At 49.3% G+C, this 17,906-nt stretch overlaps 10 protein-coding genes across 10 annotated transcripts; 5 read left to right on the forward strand and 5 right to left on the reverse strand.

Moving 5' to 3' along the window:
- Nucleotides 1-1,506: 1,506 nt before the first annotated feature.
- Nucleotides 1,507-6,496, reverse strand: OGAPODRAFT_16437 (uncharacterized protein). Its single transcript, XM_018354430.1, has one exon. It carries the CDS (start codon nucleotides 6,389-6,391, stop codon nucleotides 2,585-2,587), a length of 3,807 nt encoding a protein of 1,268 aa, XP_018210435.1. The 5' UTR covers nucleotides 6,392-6,496; the 3' UTR covers nucleotides 1,507-2,584.
- A 151-nt stretch (nucleotides 6,497-6,647) lies between these two features.
- OGAPODRAFT_16438 (uncharacterized protein) lies at nucleotides 6,648-11,228 on the reverse strand. The gene has a single exon (XM_018354431.1). The coding sequence runs from the start codon at nucleotides 10,292-10,294 to the stop codon at nucleotides 8,591-8,593; it is 1,704 nt and encodes a 567-aa protein (XP_018210436.1). The 5' UTR covers nucleotides 10,295-11,228; the 3' UTR covers nucleotides 6,648-8,590.
- On the forward strand, nucleotides 6,783-8,588 carry OGAPODRAFT_48589 (uncharacterized protein; the record flags this gene model as incomplete). The annotated part of the gene is made up of 1 exon (XM_018355595.1): nucleotides 6,783-8,588. The coding sequence occupies one exon, from the start codon at nucleotides 6,783-6,785 to the stop codon at nucleotides 8,586-8,588; it is 1,806 nt and encodes a 601-aa protein (XP_018210437.1).
- On the forward strand, nucleotides 10,330-11,226 carry OGAPODRAFT_49378 (uncharacterized protein; the record flags this gene model as incomplete). The annotated part of the gene is made up of 1 exon (XM_018355624.1): nucleotides 10,330-11,226. One exon carries the CDS (start codon nucleotides 10,330-10,332, stop codon nucleotides 11,224-11,226), a length of 897 nt encoding a protein of 298 aa, XP_018210438.1.
- An 81-nt stretch (nucleotides 11,229-11,309) lies between the features above and the next one.
- Nucleotides 11,310-11,900, forward strand: OGAPODRAFT_16439 (uncharacterized protein). The gene has a single exon (XM_018354432.1). The coding sequence runs from the start codon at nucleotides 11,422-11,424 to the stop codon at nucleotides 11,875-11,877; it is 456 nt and encodes a 151-aa protein (XP_018210439.1). The 5' UTR covers nucleotides 11,310-11,421; the 3' UTR covers nucleotides 11,878-11,900.
- An 11-nt stretch (nucleotides 11,901-11,911) lies between these two features.
- OGAPODRAFT_48962 (uncharacterized protein) lies at nucleotides 11,912-12,178 on the reverse strand (the record flags this gene model as incomplete). The annotated part of the gene is made up of 1 exon (XM_018355611.1): nucleotides 11,912-12,178. One exon carries the CDS (start codon nucleotides 12,176-12,178, stop codon nucleotides 11,912-11,914), a length of 267 nt encoding a protein of 88 aa, XP_018210440.1.
- A 111-nt stretch (nucleotides 12,179-12,289) lies between these two features.
- OGAPODRAFT_8301 (uncharacterized protein) lies at nucleotides 12,290-13,932 on the forward strand (the record flags this gene model as incomplete). Its single annotated transcript, XM_018356670.1, has 2 exons — nucleotides 12,290-13,410; nucleotides 13,668-13,932. 2 exons carry the CDS (start codon nucleotides 12,290-12,292, stop codon nucleotides 13,930-13,932), a joined length of 1,386 nt encoding a protein of 461 aa, XP_018210441.1.
- OGAPODRAFT_76469 (uncharacterized protein) lies at nucleotides 13,490-17,767 on the reverse strand. The gene has a single exon (XM_018356177.1). It carries the CDS (start codon nucleotides 16,923-16,925, stop codon nucleotides 15,795-15,797), a length of 1,131 nt encoding a protein of 376 aa, XP_018210442.1. The 5' UTR covers nucleotides 16,926-17,767; the 3' UTR covers nucleotides 13,490-15,794.
- Nucleotides 13,490-17,767, forward strand: OGAPODRAFT_16441 (uncharacterized protein). The gene has a single exon (XM_018354433.1). The coding sequence runs from the start codon at nucleotides 14,037-14,039 to the stop codon at nucleotides 15,684-15,686; it is 1,650 nt and encodes a 549-aa protein (XP_018210443.1). The 5' UTR covers nucleotides 13,490-14,036; the 3' UTR covers nucleotides 15,687-17,767.
- Nucleotides 17,139-17,798, reverse strand: OGAPODRAFT_12989 (uncharacterized protein; the record flags this gene model as incomplete). Its single annotated transcript, XM_018353344.1, has 1 exon — nucleotides 17,139-17,798. One exon carries the CDS (start codon nucleotides 17,796-17,798, stop codon nucleotides 17,139-17,141), a length of 660 nt encoding a protein of 219 aa, XP_018210444.1.
- Nucleotides 17,799-17,906: the final 108 nt, after the last annotated feature.

Raw genomic sequence — 17,906 nt, forward strand, 5'->3', positions numbered from 1 at the left:
CCCCTGGAGGTTTCGTCCACCTTTGTTTTATGCACGGAAAACAACAGTGCCTGGATTTACCGCATGGGTTCTTCTCTCTCGCGATTGCTTGAAATACAGCTCCCAGATACCAAAGTACGGAAATGCGAGGTCTCCGACTGGACTACGAATGGAAAGTCGTTGGAGGCGTTTGTGGTTTTTGAGCTGGTCACAAACGAGTTGATAGCCCAGCAAATAGAGTACAACAAGGAAAACAAGGAATTTGTCGCAAAGGAACAATTCAGCATCCATCCTCCGTCCCCGATCCTTGTTTCGCAATTCACTCTTTCCACATTTGATGGCAATTCCTATTGTACCATTACGTCAGGTATCTTGCAATGTGTCCAGCTTTCGACACGTAAGACAGTCTCGCACCCGCTTTCTTCTGTCGTGTCGATTTCCTCAATAATCCATAAAGAAAACCTCATTATTCTCTCCAACAGCCATAAAGATTTGATTTTTGGGGTGGTAGACTGGAGTAACAACAAGATCCACCTTGATGAGTACGATTATCGGCGTTTTATACAAAACGAACATCCGCTTGCTGCCAAGTTAAACGAGCTCAATAAAGTTCGGCCGTTTCGTATAATGGCATTATCCTACAACCCCACCAAAGACTTTATTGCTCTGATTCACGCGCAGCGGTCGCAAAATACAATAGACTCCAGAAACATCTCGCTCAAGGAAGACTATTCTCTAGCAATTGTTCCTGTTAGCAAGCCCGTCACCCTCCATCTCTCGAGTATCAACTACAGTCCGCCTTATATTGAGCAACTGTGCGTCCTCTGGCCTTACGAAAACCTGAAAAATATTAAATTTGAGACCCCATTAGCACCAATACTTCCTTCCGACTTGGATCTCGCACTGTCTGAGCTTTACTTGTCCGAACAGATACAAGGTATGCGGCTGGGGAACCTCCTCCAAGCGCACTCCTTTGACATAACTCTACTAAAAATTCTTGCTCATGCCGTGGTCAATCATATCTCGACGCACCAACCGCAGCTAGACGATTGCGACACACTTCTGTACAATAACTATCTACAGTTTCTTGGTCAGCCTCCCCTAGCACCAAAGAAAACCGTTACACTCAACATCCCAGGACTCAATGCGACCGAGACCTTCTCGCTGGACGCGCCATTTGACTCCGACACCATTACCTCAGAGCAAAACCATACGTGGCTACGCTGCTCAGCTACGTTGCTTCCATTGTTCACGACAAAACTTCTGGTGTGCGAAACTTCTGGAAAACGAATTATCTCCCCAGTGTCTCCTCATATAGGGCCATTGACCAGAAAGGTCCTGGAAGGACTACAGATTTGTTTTTTCAGCGGAGGGAGATGGATTAGAAAGTGAAAAATATTGGAAAAATATTATAGAACATTATAGATCTTATTTAATTTGATGCCCTCACCCGTGTTCTTCTCGCACCCACCTCCGGGGTTTTCGATTCTCTCAATCCTGCGAGGTATCCAACTGTCTCTGATTGGCTCCTACAGGGCAGTATTGAACCCAAACCTGTTAAACACCAAGTACTACTCCAAAGCTCTCAACATAATGAAGTGGTCCATAATACTCCATGTCATACTCAATATCCCGCTAATTGCAGCCACTATTTTCCTCCGATTTTTAGAGCTTTTCCTGTTATCGCATGAGACTGTTGCGTTAGTGCTGGAAAAGCTCAAGTTCTTCCAGCTGCATCTCCTCAACATCAATCCGTTCCTGATTATGTCGTTCAGATTTTTCACTAACGACCTGGACGACGTGTATTTCGAATCATTACGTTTTGCAGACAGAGTGTATGCTCAAAAACATCCAGACAAACCCATAACATACGCAGCAAACTTAGAGCATTGCGAAAAGTACATGAAGACAGTTGCTCCCGACCCCAGACCGCAAACACCTTCGTATCTGTTGCAGCAGATCAACTCATTGAAACCCCAATTTTTCAACAACTGGATGCCTGAGATAACGAACTTCAATGGGTTCGCTGAATTTGCGGTGTCCTACATCTACAACACTGCATTGTCTATAGCACTGTTTTTCTTAGCAAAAACGCCTTACGTTGGCGCTCTTGTGTTCCCGGTGGCCACATTCAAGAACCTCAACAGGTCCATAGGAACATTCTACGCACTTTTAATAGTGTTTATTACGTTTCTTCTACCAGAGACGTATTCTTTATTCTTGCTGAACACCATTTTTGGTTCGAAACAACTCATGATGCTTCTGCTGAGACCGTACTTCAAGTGTCTGCCTCTCAACCCTCAGCAGCGCGAGCTGTGGTACCTCTCGAGAATAGGCTGTCTCTATGGGTTCAGTCTCATGTTCTATCTATTGCTGAGACTGCCTATTATCGGCCTGCTGGTTTACGGCGTGGCAGAAGCAGCAACGGGCCATTTGACCACTAAAATCAGCGATCCGCCACCAAACGTCACCGGCCCTCTTCTGCAGCAATGGGCCCAGGAGCAGTGCCTGTGGAACAAGGAGTACTATGACGAGATAAATGATATTATGGGCGATATCGAACCGACCATACCCGGAACATTTAAGGAACGCACCGAATGATACACTATGACACATTTTCCTCCTGACGTAGACGTCTCACCACCTCCGGACTGTTGGAGTTGGCGAAGCTCGAGACCTGGTAGCCTTTTCCGCCAAAGATGCTCAGCAGCAGCGGCAGCAGCACCAGGGAATGTATGGATGCTAGCACGATCAGGCTGAACCACATGCGGAAATAGTAGATCTGGAATATTTTGGACCGTGTGAAACTTAGAACCATAATCCCAATAAATTTCGTCAGCGTAATCCCGCTCAGGGTCGAGCCCCCGATGAAAATCAGCGCGTTGTATGCTCGCGAAAAGGGGTCTGATTTGGCATCATCCTCGGTGAAATTGAACGCCTTGACCAGGTGGATGGAGAATTCCACAGAAAGGCCCAGACAGATCAGGATGTTGACGAGCGACACGGCGTTCAACGAGATACCACCGAGAACCATGGCCCCACCAATGTTGACAAGGATCGAAACAATGTTCACCACAAGAATCATCGAATTTCGGAACGAGCCGAGGAGGAACGAACTGGTCACGTAGACAAGAATCAGCGCAGATACAAGTAGTCTGAATGTTAGTGAAACGATGGTCTCGTACTGGGTAAAGAAAATGTAGAATGGCGAGTAAGCAAAGACGTCCAAGTTCATGCGCGTTTTAATTTCCTTCACTATGCGTAGGGACTGGTGATATGCGTTGATAAAATCCTTTTGCGACCTCAACGGGACATGCGACGTGCGGAATGCGGACCGCACTATCGCACGATTTTCGTCCTGCAAAATTGAGCTCGAGTATGGAGCTTTTCCTCCCAGCGGGCACGGATCAGAAGGCGACTCAATCCACTCGTTGAAAAAACGCATGAAATCTTCGTTCTCAGGGAACCCTTCCATCTTGAAGCTCCATTCTTTGTCCTCGTAGCATACTGCGCATTGTCTAGAGGGTAAGTTCGGTGTGCAAAACTCGGACTCATTCGATTTCTTCACCCGACAGCAATCTGTGAGATCGGGGTTAAGCCATAGTAGAAAATCATCTATCCAGCTGCTGACAGGGTCACTAACTGTGCTCAACTCCCCGCGCTTGTACTCCTGCTCCATAACGTTCACCAGAGAGTACTCGTCGCAAGTAGTGAATCTTCCGCAGAGCTTTTGCTGGTTTTCCAGCTTTGTAACGTCCAACGAGGACACAACCAGGTATATTGGAGGTCCCACTTCAAGATAATCGTAGACGGCGTTGAAATAGTCAATCAGATATGAGTCTGACGGGATGGCTATGCGTTGATCAAATCCAAGCTCAATTCCGGGCAGCAGCGACAGAGACACGCCGAACAGCAGTGCGAAAAACACCAGACTCCATTTAACCACCCTGCGGTGAAACAACAACGGAGCATAGTAGTTGTGCACAAATTTATTGAACATGTTGTCGTTTGAGTATTCGAGAAGCTGCGATAGGCCCTCCTGATTGTCCGGAGTGTCCTCAGGCAACGAGACCGGGCGGTAATTTCCATCCAGCTTGATGAAGGGTAAACAATCCAAGCGTAGGTCTTCGACACGTTGTTGGTCCAAAGAGAGCACAGAAACAAACGCAGTAAGCTGCAGCGCCGAGTTGAGTACGACAGCCAGAGCGCAGTACAGCGCAAAGTTCTTGACGGCCGGCATCCCGACGGAACTGGCAAGAAGAAAGCATATGAACTGGCATGAGGTGCTGAGAACGATGCTGGGGCCGATCTTGGCCATCGTCTTAGACATACGCACATGGATGTTGTCGTTGTTGTAGTTGAGATGGTTGCAGTTGTGGAGTTCGTTGGCGATTAGAAAGATATTATCGACGCCGATGGCCAGCACGAGGAACGGAATGACCTCAGCAATGATGAGCGTCGACTTGAGGCCAAACAGGCTCCAGAATCCGGCCGAAGCGACCACCGAGAGCAGAACAATGAAGATACCCACCAGACCGAGGCCAAAACGCGTACGGATTAGAAATGCAAGCGGCGAGCCGGACTCGACGTTCATCTGGTGCTTCTGGCCTCCACTACCCAGTGCAATCGATGCGTACGCAAACATCACCAAGTACGAGATGACGACAATGCGGATATCGCTGTTGGTGGACTTGTTGAGTTCTTTTTCGAGAGAGAGCTCGGTACTGAAGCTAACCTCGAGTCCACGAGCACGTGCCTCAACTTGCAGCTCGAACAGATACTTCTCCAGCACAGCTTCCCACGCCAATGAGCTCTTGACCTGAGGATCGTGCGGATCGTTGTTGTTGTTGAGCAATAGCGTGATCACGAGCGCTTTGGCAGACAGCACAGAGTCGGCAAAGCCACCAAATACTAGCTGCGGCTTGAGTGGCTGGCCGAACGACGGCAGACAGTTGACGGGCGAGTCCGCGCAGTTCTGTATCTTGGTCTGCCACGAGCTCTCGGGCAGCTGACCGATGTCACCGTAAAAGTACTGTGTGAAGGACTCCACTGCACAGGTATCGCCCAGGGGCTTGAAACACAGGTCATCGTATGCGACAGTCGTGTTATCGACCTGGGCTGTCAAAGCAAGAATCTCCTGCTCCTTTGCAAACCACCATTTGATGGCTCTGTAGTCCTGGAGCACAGAGTCACCAGTGCTATTGGATAGAAAGATCTGCTGTGTCCTGTAAAACGGACCGAAACTCTGGTCGTACACTTTGCGTTCGAGGTACGAGGTAGACGTTGGGCTGACCCAGAGGTTAACTGGGTCAGTCTCGAGCTGGATCATGAACACAAACAAGGATAGCAGCAACGACGCGCCAAGCGACACACCAATCACCAGCCACGGTCTCTGCGAGCACTTGAGGCCCAACTTGGCAAACCATTTCTCCAGCACATTGTTGACAATATACGAGTCCTTGGCCATGTAGTGGTCGAAGTTGTCCAACTGGTCATCGGACCCCTCGAGCAGCTCTGTGTCGGAGCCTGTAAATGCCGGAGACTCGAGCTGGCTGAGGAACAGCATTTGAGAACGCGTCCGAGCCACGGCTACCGCGTATAGCCCCATGTACAACGCCAGACCGAGCGAATACACCAAGACAACCGCAAATGAGAAGCACGGGAGCACTCCGACTCGACAGGACTGTTGTCGTGTGAGCTCGGGCAGCGAGGGACACGAGCCGGGACAGTCTGCACAGGCACATCTGAAGTTTTCGTCTTCGTCGTCGCAAGCATGGAACGCCAGCGCCAACGGCACCAGCTCGGAGTCGTTTTGAGTGCGGAAATTGATCTGGAATGGTGAGCCGCCCAGCATCGGCTTCTCGTCTCCTAAGAACTTGAGAAATTGCGAGTAGTTTGTGGCTCCTCCTCCAATAAGGTCCATGGCGTATCCATTAGTGGCACTGAACTTTATGTTTTTGCACGAATCGTAGAATTGCAAAGCCATTGCTGCGTCCACCTCCACATCAACCTCTGCCACGATTGGCAAGCCCGACAGAGACGTGCCTGTTCTTGTCACGTTGACAAACGTGGATTGGTTTGCGGAACAGGTGAAGTGGCAAAACAGCTGGAAGAAGTTGTCCTTGCAGGCTGGACACGAGCTGATCAGGGGCTCTACCTTGTGGAGCTTTGTTTGGAGATCGTTTAACTGGTCGTTGTCACAACAGGCATACTGCTCCTGTTCCCAAGTGTCGCCGCAAATCGACACCAGCAACGAGTGGTCTTGTGCGCTCAGAAGCTGCGCCGCCGAGTTGTTCGGGGCCGGGAGGTTGCCGCCAAAGAGCGATTTCTTGCCCCCGGAGCCGTACATCGCACACACTCCTGGAGAGTGTACGGCTTGTGCCACTGCGAGAAGAAGGAATATAAAGAGCATTAAAAAACAATTTCGGCTACATCTGCGATTTAGGTCTCCAAGACGAGTCCAATAATTTCCCTCACGACGACTTGCTAAGTGTCTTGAGGGCGTGCATGGCCTGACCTTTATATATTCTGGTCTAGACCCTGTCATGATTTTTGATCTTTTTTCATGACGTATTCGGGTGTGAGGATACCCCACAGATGGCCCTGGACGGCAGTATCAGCATTATTGTGTGATAGATACAGGATGCGGGACGTGACCCTTTTTCGTGCGTATAAAGGAACCTAAATTGCAGTGCTCAAGCACAGCGCCGCTGGTATTTCTCTTATCTATGTATCACATGCCAATTGTCAAATATAAATACCCCACGATAAGTTTTTCTTCGCCAATGCTCAAGACTCTGCGGATGACTGTGAGACACAAGTCCGGAACCTCAAAAGGCTCACTCTTCGAGCACCAGGACCGGCTGCCATCTCTGCCGGTGCCGCCTCTTAGCAAGACGCTCGAACGGTACAAGAGGTCCATCCAGCCGTACTATGTGCGCGGAGCGAGCGACCCTGAGTATCTGCGGTACTGCTCTGTGATTGACGATTTTGCGAAAACACAGGGTCCGAAGCTCCAGCAAAAGCTCGAGCAGTTTGCCTCCGATAAACGCAACTGGCTGTCGCATTGGTGGGACGATTATGCGTATCTCACCTACAGAGACCCTGTTTCGCCGTTTGTGTCCTACTTTTTCCACCACAAAGAGCTCAATTCCAAAATAGGCAAGGATCAAGTCACCAAGGCCGCATGCCTGGCATCAAAGGCGCTTGACTTCATGGAGGCCATAGAGAAAGAGACACTGGAACCCGAGCTGATCAAAAATAACCCGTTCTGTATGGAAAGCTTTAAGTGGATGTTTAACAATTGCAGGGTGCCAGAGCCAGACAGAGACGCAAATCCACGCTTTAGTCCCGAGCAAAACAGATACATGATAGTTATTGCAAACAACAGATTCTACAAACTGCTCCACCATGTGGACGGAGAGCGTGTTGGGCTGGCAGATCTCGCTGCCAACATCCAGGCCATTAGGACCCACTCAGACACACTGCCACCGGTGAAGAATGCGGTCGGTGCGCTCACGTCCACAAATCGCGATGTGTGGGCTACAAACTATGCAGAGCTTGCGAAGAGCCCGGTAAACAAGCAGTCGTTGCGGGCAATTCAGGCGTCATCGTTCGTGCTCTGTCTCGACGACGACTATCCAACGACGATCGAGCAGCAGTCTCGCAATGCGTGGCACGGCAACGGAACCAACAGGTGGTTCGACAAGCCGGTACAATTTTTTGTTTCTCGAAATGGCACGTCAGGGTTTCTTGGTGAGCACTCCAAGATGGACGGCACTCCGACTCTCCGGATGAACGACTGGCTGGTGCGTGAGCTGGAAAAAATGCAGCCTCCGGAGGACACGTACAGCACGCCGCTTTTCAGAGAGCTTCAGTTTGACGTGTCCCCGAAAACACAAACCGCCATTGAGGATGCCAAAGCATCTTTTGACAAAACTGTCAACGCATTGGACCTGCGTGTGTGGCAGTTCCACGGGCTCGGAAAATCGCATATCAAGTTGTTCAAGGCATCGCCCGACGCGTTCATCCAAATGCTTATCCAGTTGGCCTATTACAAGTACACGGGCACTGTAAGGCCCACGTATGAGTCTGCGTCCACGAGAAAATATTTTGCAGGCCGCACAGAAACGTGCCGTTCAGTTTCTAACGAGTCGTTACATTTTGTGAGAACGTGGGAGGACGTTTCGGCCACGAAGGAGCAGAAAATCGCTGCTTTCCGCAACGCAGCTTCTGCGCATGTCGAGTACATCACTGCTGCCTCCGACGGTCGCGGAGTCGACAGACATCTGTTTGGTCTTGCGCAAATGTGCGAGGAGGAGAAACACGACTTTTTCAAAGATCCCATCTTTGCGTACTCGTCATACTGGTACCTGTCAACCTCCCAACTCAGTTCGGAACAGTTCAACGGGTACGGTTGGGCACCAGTCGTGCCAGAAGGTCTTGGCCTTGCCTATATGGTGAACAATGACTGGCTGCATGTGAATGTGACCGTGTTCAAGAACAACCAGCTAGGGTTGGAGGCTGACAAGATGGTCTACTACCTTGGTCTGGCAGCTCGTGAGCTCAAAGAGGCCCTTGCTAGCGAGAACCTTAAGGCAAAGCTCTAGACTCAGGTTCCCAGTATCTCATAGATGAAAACATAGTCGCTTGCTTTGCCCTGCCAGCCCCTATTTCCGCTCGAGCTCACCATGAATCGACACGTAGGATCGACATAGAGATCGCTCAAGATGCCGCCGTTGTGGCCGGGCACAATCATGAACGGTATTTTTTTCCTCTTCTTTGAAGGCTCCTCTGACTGCGCGCTACTAGAGAGCCGCAGGTCGTAAAGTCGAATGTTGTCTTGACAGCCGCAGAGTAGATAATTATCATTTGGTAGCGTCTTGACCACGCTGATAGGGCCCGACGCGAGTGGGAACTTGATTTGCTGCTTGACCTCATCTGTTCGCCGAATATCGTATTCTTCCACCACGGCGTTACGTCGGCCCACGTAGATCGAGTTGCCGTTGTTCGACCACACAGCAGACATGCACCACGGCGTGGATCCTGGCAGTATGCTGATGGTCGACACGTCGTTCGACGCTGTTGGCAGCCGCGAGTCCCACACATTGACGGTGCCGTTGACTGCCGACGAGAGAAACACGTGATCAGACCGCCGGATTTCAGTTGCCATACCCGTCTGGGTGGCAACCTGCTGGATCTTCTCAATGTCCTGTTTAATCGAGCCGTGTTCTTCCTGCTGCCTCTTGGCATCCTCCTCGTCGTCTCCAAAAAGCGAGTCCATGTCGTCATCTCCCTGATTTATCGGCAAGTCCACTCCGCCAACAGGTCTATATTCTATGTGCGAGATCTGTCCTTTGGACTGGTTGAATAGGTTGATGGTCTTGCCCGTGTTGAGATCCCATTCGAGGATTTTCATGTCCCAGGATCCACTCAAAAAGCGCTTTTCGTCGTTGTTGAGTTGCAAACACGAGACGGTGTCGCTATGAGAGTGCTCGGACTTGCCGTGCTTGAAATAATACTGGATTGCACCCTCGTTGAAGCGCACGCTTTGGAGAGTGATCCCGCCACTTTTCAAACCGCTTAGCAGCCAGTGCGACTCCGACTGTACTGCCAGCGAGTACACGGGAGAAATGCGTGGCTCAAACGTGGTGATTGTCGTGCTAACAGGTTTTTTTGTCTTGGTCTTCGAATTTTTCAGCTGCTCCGAAGCCAGCTCCGTCAGCAGTTCGTCCTTGTAGTATGGCTGCTCGTTCTCCCAATACGAGCAAAGCATTCCTCCGTAGGAGATGGAATCCACCAATTGGTGCTTCTGGGCAGAAGTGAGCGGCGACTTTCCTTCCACCGACCCAAACAGGTCGAATTTTCGAATAAATCCATCCTCTCCGCCGGTGAAAAGCCATCGAGGACCCTTGGTAAGCGCAATTGAGTGCACTGGTGAAGAATACGGAATTGCAACGATGGGGTAGATCTCCAGCACGTTCAGGTTGCGCGCACGCTCTATCAACGACTGTCGAACGCTGACTGTTGATTTCTCCTTTATTTGTTTTTCCGCAGGTTTCTCTTTCCCGTTTTCGTCAACCTCAGCAACGGGTTGCTCCTGCAAAGGCTCTTGCTCATCGACGTCCATTTCTACTTCGTCGTCATCACCTTCGCCGTCTTCTTCCTCCTCCTCGTCCTCATCTCCTTCCTCATCGTCGTCCTGATCGTCTTCCTCCTGATCTTCGGGCACAGACGGCTCGTCCACTTCTTCTTCTTCTTCCTCCTCTTCTTCGTTTAGGTCGATTTCCTCGTCGAATATGTCGTTAGAGTTCATTAGACAAAATATATCAAAATTGTTTTTTTTGTCAAATGTCCATTTACACAGAAAATCTTTGCTACACCTTCCCATCCAACAAAGTCGGGCTTTACGACATCAACCTTGACATCAAGCCCGGGTCGCGTGTTTTACTGGTTGGGCCAAATGGGGCCGGAAAGTCGACTCTGCTTCGTGTCCTAGCAGGCCAAAAACTCATAAGACAGGGAAGGCTATTACTCAATGGCAGAGACCCGTTCAAACTGGCCTCTGCAGGCAATTCAGGCGTCATCACATACCTGGGCACTGAATGGGCGTCTAACGATATTACAAAGCGAGATATTCCGGTCACAGTGCTTATTGACTCTGTTGGAGGAACCAACTACAAAGAACGTAGAGATCTGTTAATAAATATGCTGGACATTGACATAACCTGGAGAATGAACCAATGCTCGGATGGAGAGCGTCGCAGAGTTCAGCTGTGTATGGGGCTGTTGAAGCCGTGGGATCTGCTACTCCTAGATGAGGTTACCGTGGACCTGGACGTTTTGGTGCGGTCGCGGTTGCTGACATTTCTGCGCCAGGAAACTGAACAACGACAAGCCACCATCGTGTACGCCACACATATTTTCGACGGTTTGGGCGACTGGGCGAGCGAAATTATCCATTTCCGTGGCGGGTGCATTGTCGCCAAGCATTCGATGGACAGTGTTAAATACAAGGACAGCGAAGACACAGTGCTGGAGACGGAGCTTGCGGTGGAGGTGCCAAAATCAAGATCAATATATCCCCTAGCACTTATCTGGCTCGAACAGGACCTTCATCTTCGTGGCGAGCGCACAGAGGATAAAACTCGACCAAAGTACGAGGATCTATCACAGCTGGAAAATGACCAGTACTACGACGATAAGGAGAGAGTCACTAGTTACTTTAAGACTACAAGGAAGATTTAGTTGATGTGCACTACGATAAAAAAAAAAAAATTAGAGCTTCGTATATTATTCATTATGGTAGAATTTGTGTCTGACAAGACACGGGGGCGTGCCGAACAGGGACTGAACGCGCTGTTAGCAAAGCATCTTCCAGGAGTAGATGTTCATGAGAAGAAGCGTGGCGGGGCAGCAGCCATCGCACAAGTGCGGAAAAATATGGACTATTGGGACGCAAATCGGCACGTTGCCGCTCGCGAGCGCTCGAAAATGGACAAGAAACGTAACGCAGCTATTCGAAAAGCTAAGGAAACAGAACTTCGGGTTGAAAAGCTTGCAAGATTACAGACGGGTGACATGGAAGAAGTGGAAAATGCCATTGCAGAGAACGTGCGAAGAGTCAAGTCGTGGGAGCACAGCGACGCAAGAGAACTGCGGCAACTGGAACTCAAAATTATCAGGCTGCGCAACAAGGAAAACTCTAGACGCAAAAAGGTTAGACAGAGCAAAGTCAAGAAAGATCAATTCCAAGCCAAGGTCAAGAAGGGACTTATTTCGGTTCCGGGACTTACTCCTGGACTAGCTCCGGTGGGAGAGAGTGATTCAAGCGATGATGAGGTGGATCTGGATGGAGAAGACGTCCAGCTCAAGGACGATTACGACGAATATAACTAAAAATAATATTTCGCTATGTACAGCACAAAAGATGTTATTTTTCATCGGATTTATCGACAGGAATCCCACCGTTCTCAAAAGGTGCCTCTTCACGTGCCTCGTCCAGCATTGGTTTGATTCCCTGTTTCTGAAGGTGGATATCTATGCATTCTTTGTAGTCGGCCCAGAGATCCTCGCATTCGTTGTAAACACTCTTGCCCTTGAGGAACTTTTCTGTATACCAATAGTTGAAGCAGGCGTCGTATTTCTGCTTCAGGTCCGTACACTCTGGAGCAAACGAAGTTGACATCAGATTACCCATAGTAACAAAAAATATATGAAAAACGGATTAGGTGAAAATCGACTCGGCGACGGCGACGCTGCACCGGACTGGAAAAATGATTTGAAAATAATCACCACGCGTACGCGTACCATGTCTCGGAGATCGTTTTATTTCTCGTCGTCTTCGTCCACGCGGTCACAAGAGTTAGAGCAGCTCAGCAAGATCGAGCAGGAGATCACGTTGACATTGCAAGAAATTGACAAAAATCTAAGCGTTTCGAATAGCATCATCAACGAGAGCGTGATACCGCGATTAGCAAAGTTTCGCCACAGCAGTAGCAAGATCTGGAGTAACGTGGAGTTCTGGAAGACCTTTTTTGAGAACAGCGCAAATGTGGAAATCACCACGGAGGAGGTCAACAAGACTGCTTTGCAACAGGAACAGGAGCCTGCGATCGAGCCGACTCTCGCGGCGACGAACAACTCCCAATTCAACGAGATCAATCAGCGATACAAAGAGCACATTGACAATGCGGAAAATGAGACGTCAACGACGGCCACAGACACGGTTTCTTTGTGGAAAGAAGGTACTCGGAAGCGGTTAGCAAGCTCCACGCCGAATAGGAAACCAGGATTCGATCAAGACTCGAGCAGCTTGTTGCCAGCTGTGCAACTGCGGTCCGATGACGTGGAGCGCGAGCAGGCAGGAAAACAATTGCATGTGCCTGATGAGCTGACGACCAGTAATATATTTGACGCCTCAACGGTGCAACTACCGGAAACACAATGGAAACTGACTAAGAGCCCGAAGAAAAAGACCTTGAGCCCTGTGCGGAAAAAGCAAAAATCAATAGCTACACAGTACGATTCGTCGCCTATCGAGGAGCCACCAGTGCTCAAATCGGCCGCCTACTTGTCGCCAGTGCGAAAAGGCTCACGGAGCCCGCAGAAGGAGGACGACGACGAGCAACGGTTCCCCAAATCTCCAAAGTACGGTGCAGGGGGTAGACTGCTGCGCAACACAAAGGGTACAGAGATTGCTCTCAATTTTGCCCGGTCGGAGCTGGCCTCGACGACGGCAGATTTTTCGTACCAGACAGCACCGCTGCCCGGCGTTTCTGGTGCTACCAACGACTATGGACTTAGTTCGTCGATGTTGAACCAGGAGTCCACGACGATGGACGAAGCACCACAACTACAGTCGCAGCTGCCCGAGAAAACACCCGAGATCGCATCCTCCCCGGTCAAAGATCCCGAGAACCCTTTTATTGAGTAGTGTATATTAGACACAATAAATAAAATGCACAGGTCGCAGATTTTCAATAAATTCTTGGATTGTTGTTTCCGGACTGAAATTTTCAAATCGGCTGAGGATCATGATCGCGTACCCGCACGCTGCTGGGTTGTGAATTGTACGTTGCTATAAAGAGTGAGAACACGGTACTGGTCTCTAGAAAAGATTCAAGGCTGCCCTGATCCGTGCCTGATTGCAGTCTACTATTACACATATCGCTTGGTCGAATGCCTAGTTTCAAAACACGTGGAAACTCAATAAATGCGTTTAATTGGTTAGGAATGCCCGTGGTGGTAGTTCATGTTGTGGTGATGGTCGTGGTGACTCTTCTGTACGTCGAATACTCGCAGAAAAAACAGACCCTGGCAGACGCCACGAGAACGGTCTCCGCGCCGTTCGCGTTGGAGTCTGACCCCATCGACAGATTCCAGCCGTTCAATCTCGAGTCGCTGATTGCCGTGGTGGCCCTGAATCTGGCATTTTTATTCCTTTTATGTTGATACGCGTTAATGTTATGATGAATGACACCTGACATGGTGCAAGGAGTAGATTGCATCGATATTTGTTACATGGCAGGATCGCAGTAAAAATTTGTTGCATCGCGATGACGGCAGACTACAGAACTGTCATCAGACTGAAGCATGCATCCAATCTAGACAAGATCCCAGCTGACTGGCGCCTCAAGTACATTCCTTCCCCTGAGGAACAGCAAGAAGTGGAGCCATACATAGAACCGCTCCTATCTTCAAAGGAGCTGTGGATTACCAATGTCTCTGCTCTGGAGCTCCTGAAGAACATCAAGTCCGGACAGCTCTCGGCCTTGGAAGTCTGTGAGGCATTCTGCCACCGTTCTGCCCTTGTTCACCAGCTCACTGATTGTCTGATTGAGATATTCTACGACAGAGCCCTGCAACGTGCTAGGGAGCTGGATGCATACTTCCAGGAAACCGGCAAGCTTGTGGGCCCTCTGCACGGAATCCCTATTTCCTTAAAAGACCAGTTCAATCTCAAAGGGATCACCACCTCCTTGGGATATGTGGCTCCGCATATATCTGAAGAGTTGGAGTGCATTGTCTCGCAGAAAACCCCAGACGAGGAGTCGCTTCTTGCCCGCATTCTGTACGATGCGGGCGCCATTTTCTATGTTAAAACGACCGTGCCGATGGCAATGTTTGGCAGCGAAACATCGTCGAACCTGGGAGTTACCAGGAACCCGTTTGACAGACGCAAGTGTCCTGGTGGCTCCAGCGGAGGAGAAGCAGCTTTGTTGGCTGGGAAAGGGTCGGTGATTGGCATGGGAACTGACATTGGAGGATCCATTCGTGGCCCCTCTACGCAGTGCGGCCTCTTTGGACTAAGACCTTGCTCGAACCGGTTCCCGTATCTGGGAACTTCCAATTCGTATCCAAACCAGCCTATTGTCCCTTCTGTGGCAGGACCAATGTGTCGGTACCTGGAGGACATGGAATATGTTTCTAAAGTGGTGCTTGATGCTCAGCCATGGTTCCAGGATGCGAAAGTGCCTCCTATTCCATGGAGAAGTGTCAATCTTGATATCATAAACGTTGGCTTCATGCACTGGGACAAGATCGTCATGCCACACCCACCAATTCTGCGTGCATTGGAACACGCAGAGAAATCATTGCAAGAGCACGGTATTGACTGTCTTGACGTCGAGCCTCCTCTTAACCACGCCGAGATGGCTACCTTTTTGACCGACATCTATACCTGCGATGATTTTGCTGAGATCAAGAAATTTGCTGCTCTTGGGGGCGAGCCGTTGCCGGAACTGCTCGTCAAGATGTTCCAGCTGAATGGCCAGGTTTTTGACCTGAATGACGTTTTCAACAAAGTCGGTCAAAAATATCAGTACCAACAAACGTACGACAAATTTTGGAACGACACCGCTCATCACACCAAAAACGGCAAACCCGTGGACTGCATTATTTTGCCGGGCTGGGCCTGCACCTCCTGGAAGATCGGCGAACACTACAAGATTGCCAACATCTACACCAGATTCCTCAATGTCTTGGACTATTCTGTAATCACGCTTCCTGTTTCTCACGTGAGAGACTCAGACGAGCCGTTCGAGAGGACAGATTTCGCAGGGGAGGCGGACAGATTGTGTTGGGAATATTATGACAAGGAGTTCTACCGCGGCATGCCAATCGTGCTGCAGCTCGTTTGCCGCAGATACGAGGAGGAGAAATGCATCGCACTGGCAAAAAAATTGCTGCCAATAATTAGAGATTGATAGAAATATCTTTTTATTCATACAACGTTCAAATTCCCATAGCAGTCGAAATCCTTACACAGCAACTAACACAAGGCTATACATGCTATCCAATAGCGGTTTAGTTCATCATTTCGTTAATCCCGTTCTCTTCTTGAGGATGGCCTCCTCTGTACCGTACTCTCTGTCGTCCTTGTCACCCTCCAGCTCGGACCGGATCTTGTCCGTGTTCTGAGTCTGCTTGGCCCAGTATTTTTTATCTTTTTTGGTCTGTTTGCTGAACAGCTCTTTATCTGGCTTCCTGTAAGAACCACCCAGCCTGTCCCAAAGAGTAGTGAACTGGCCGTAGTTGTAGTTAAAGTACATGTGATGGATGGTGTGGCAAGCAGCTCCGTTCACAACAGGATCGTCTGACATGTACTCACCATCGTGGATCATGACGGTCCAGAAATTCACAAATGTAAACAGCAAAAGGTATGATATCTTGTGTAGAGGGAACAAAAACGGATACCAGTGGTATGGCAGCGACTGCGCATAGCCATCGACCGGGTGGAAGGCGTGGGATGCGAAGGGCGTGCAGACAATCCATTTGTGGTGAGGCTTGTGCAGCACTTTGTACACTGACGGCCAGTGCAGCCATCTATGGATGAAGTAGATACCACAGTCAGTGAACATGATGAAGGTTGGTAGTTGATACACCAGGGCCCACCATCCACCAGTAGACTCGTTAACCTCATAGTATAGTTTTGAGTGGCCGTGTAGCTCGAGCAAAAACCAAGGAATCGTGAGAATCACCATGACCGGTATGGCACTGGTGGCCTGTTTGATCTCCAAAGACATCTGGTTCCTCAAATATCTTGGGTGATTGAAGTTGGACTTGTCGTACACAAAATGGTACGACAAAGCGGCCACGCTGAAATAGAGCAGCCAACCAAAAATGGTCATGATGATAAACAAGGAAATCGACTGCCTGATGATGTTGGATCTTCCCAACAGAGACAAGTGCGCATAAGGGCTCTCGTCAAAGAAGTGGTACTTGTTGTTGACGCCGTAGATCTCCTTGTTGAAGCTGAAGATCTGTGGCAAGTTTGCGGCCTCGGAGTAGGCAATAGCGGCCTGAGTGCCGTTGTTGATAAATTCAGCCAGGTTGTCAATAGCCTTGGGTTTTTGCGGCATGTAGCGTGCCAAAGAGCTTGGCAGCAAAGTGGCGAACACCTTGTCGAACACGAAGGTGTCGCAAATCTCTAGCACAATATCCATCTGGACGTAGCGGACGAACCTATGGTAACTTAAATGAGAGAATTAAACACGACAATAAGCTTTCAAGCCAATGAGGATCAGAAACGAGGTATTCCAAGTGAGTCCTAACAACAGGCTTTATATATATGATGTGATCCGAAAAGCTAAATAGTACGATTTATTTTTTCGTTTATTTTTTATATCCTGTCGATCGTTTACCTCGTTTAATTGTTTTCAAAATACGAACGTCCCTGGCAAATAGCCCCAGGTTGGAAAAATCCTCGTTGACAAAATTATTCCCAATGTTTGGATGTAGGCGACGATGATGGAGTTGGTGGCAGGTGTGTAGTTGATGAGTAGGTAGTTGTACACGAGCGAGACAGCGTAGTTCTTTGCAATGTAGAGTGCCACCTTTGTTTCCAGCTCCGGGCTCGCATATATCTCGGATAAAACCGCCGGGAGATCGGTGATGGATCTAATCGTGGAGAACACTGCCATTAATTGCTTGAACAGCAGCAGCTCGAGCAGCACAGACGAGTCGAGGTACGTGAACAGCTCGCACGAGGCCAGCTCGAGCGCCTTGAGTCCTGTGGCCGCAAATGCCCACCCACTCAGCTGTTTTGACGGGATGAAAAGTAACCAGATAATAAGAAGCACAATTGTGTGCAGTAGTGTCCTTGCGGAAGGCTGGGTTTTCCCGCCAACGAGATGATTAAGAAGAGGAAGGCTAAAAGGCGCTCCCTGGAGATGGCACGTCCTAGAGGCGTTCTGTAGTAGCGACACTACAGCAATGCTGGAGAAGGGCAGGGTGAAAGAATGGTTGATCAGCGTGACATACGTAATTGCCGACAGCACGATCCCGGAAAGCTGGTTCCACACCAGGTAAGTTATCATTTCCGATTCAACTTATTTACCCCGTCTGGTGTTTATATAATTAAAAATATCGCAAATTTGGTTGAACACTAAAGCTATAAAAAGGTTGTGTTTTTCTAATCTCTTAAT

This window comes from Ogataea polymorpha, assembly GCF_001664045.1.
Source record: "Ogataea polymorpha strain NCYC 495 leu1.1 chromosome Unknown OGAPOscaffold_4, whole genome shotgun sequence".
Classification (NCBI taxonomy): Eukaryota; Fungi; Ascomycota; class Pichiomycetes; order Pichiales; family Pichiaceae; genus Ogataea; species Ogataea polymorpha.

Coding starts and splice junctions, on each gene's coding strand:
- OGAPODRAFT_76469 (XM_018356177.1), bottom strand. CDS start 16,925: ATGGATATTGTGCTAGAGATTTGCGACACCTTCGTGTTCGACAAGGTG.
- OGAPODRAFT_16439 (XM_018354432.1), top strand. CDS start 11,422: ATGGACTATTGGGACGCAAATCGGCACGTTGCCGCTCGCGAGCGCTCG.
- OGAPODRAFT_16441 (XM_018354433.1), top strand. CDS start 14,037: ATGACGGCAGACTACAGAACTGTCATCAGACTGAAGCATGCATCCAAT.
- OGAPODRAFT_16438 (XM_018354431.1), bottom strand. CDS start 10,294: ATGAACTCTAACGACATATTCGACGAGGAAATCGACCTAAACGAAGAA.
- OGAPODRAFT_16437 (XM_018354430.1), bottom strand. CDS start 6,391: ATGCTCTTTATATTCCTTCTTCTCGCAGTGGCACAAGCCGTACACTCT.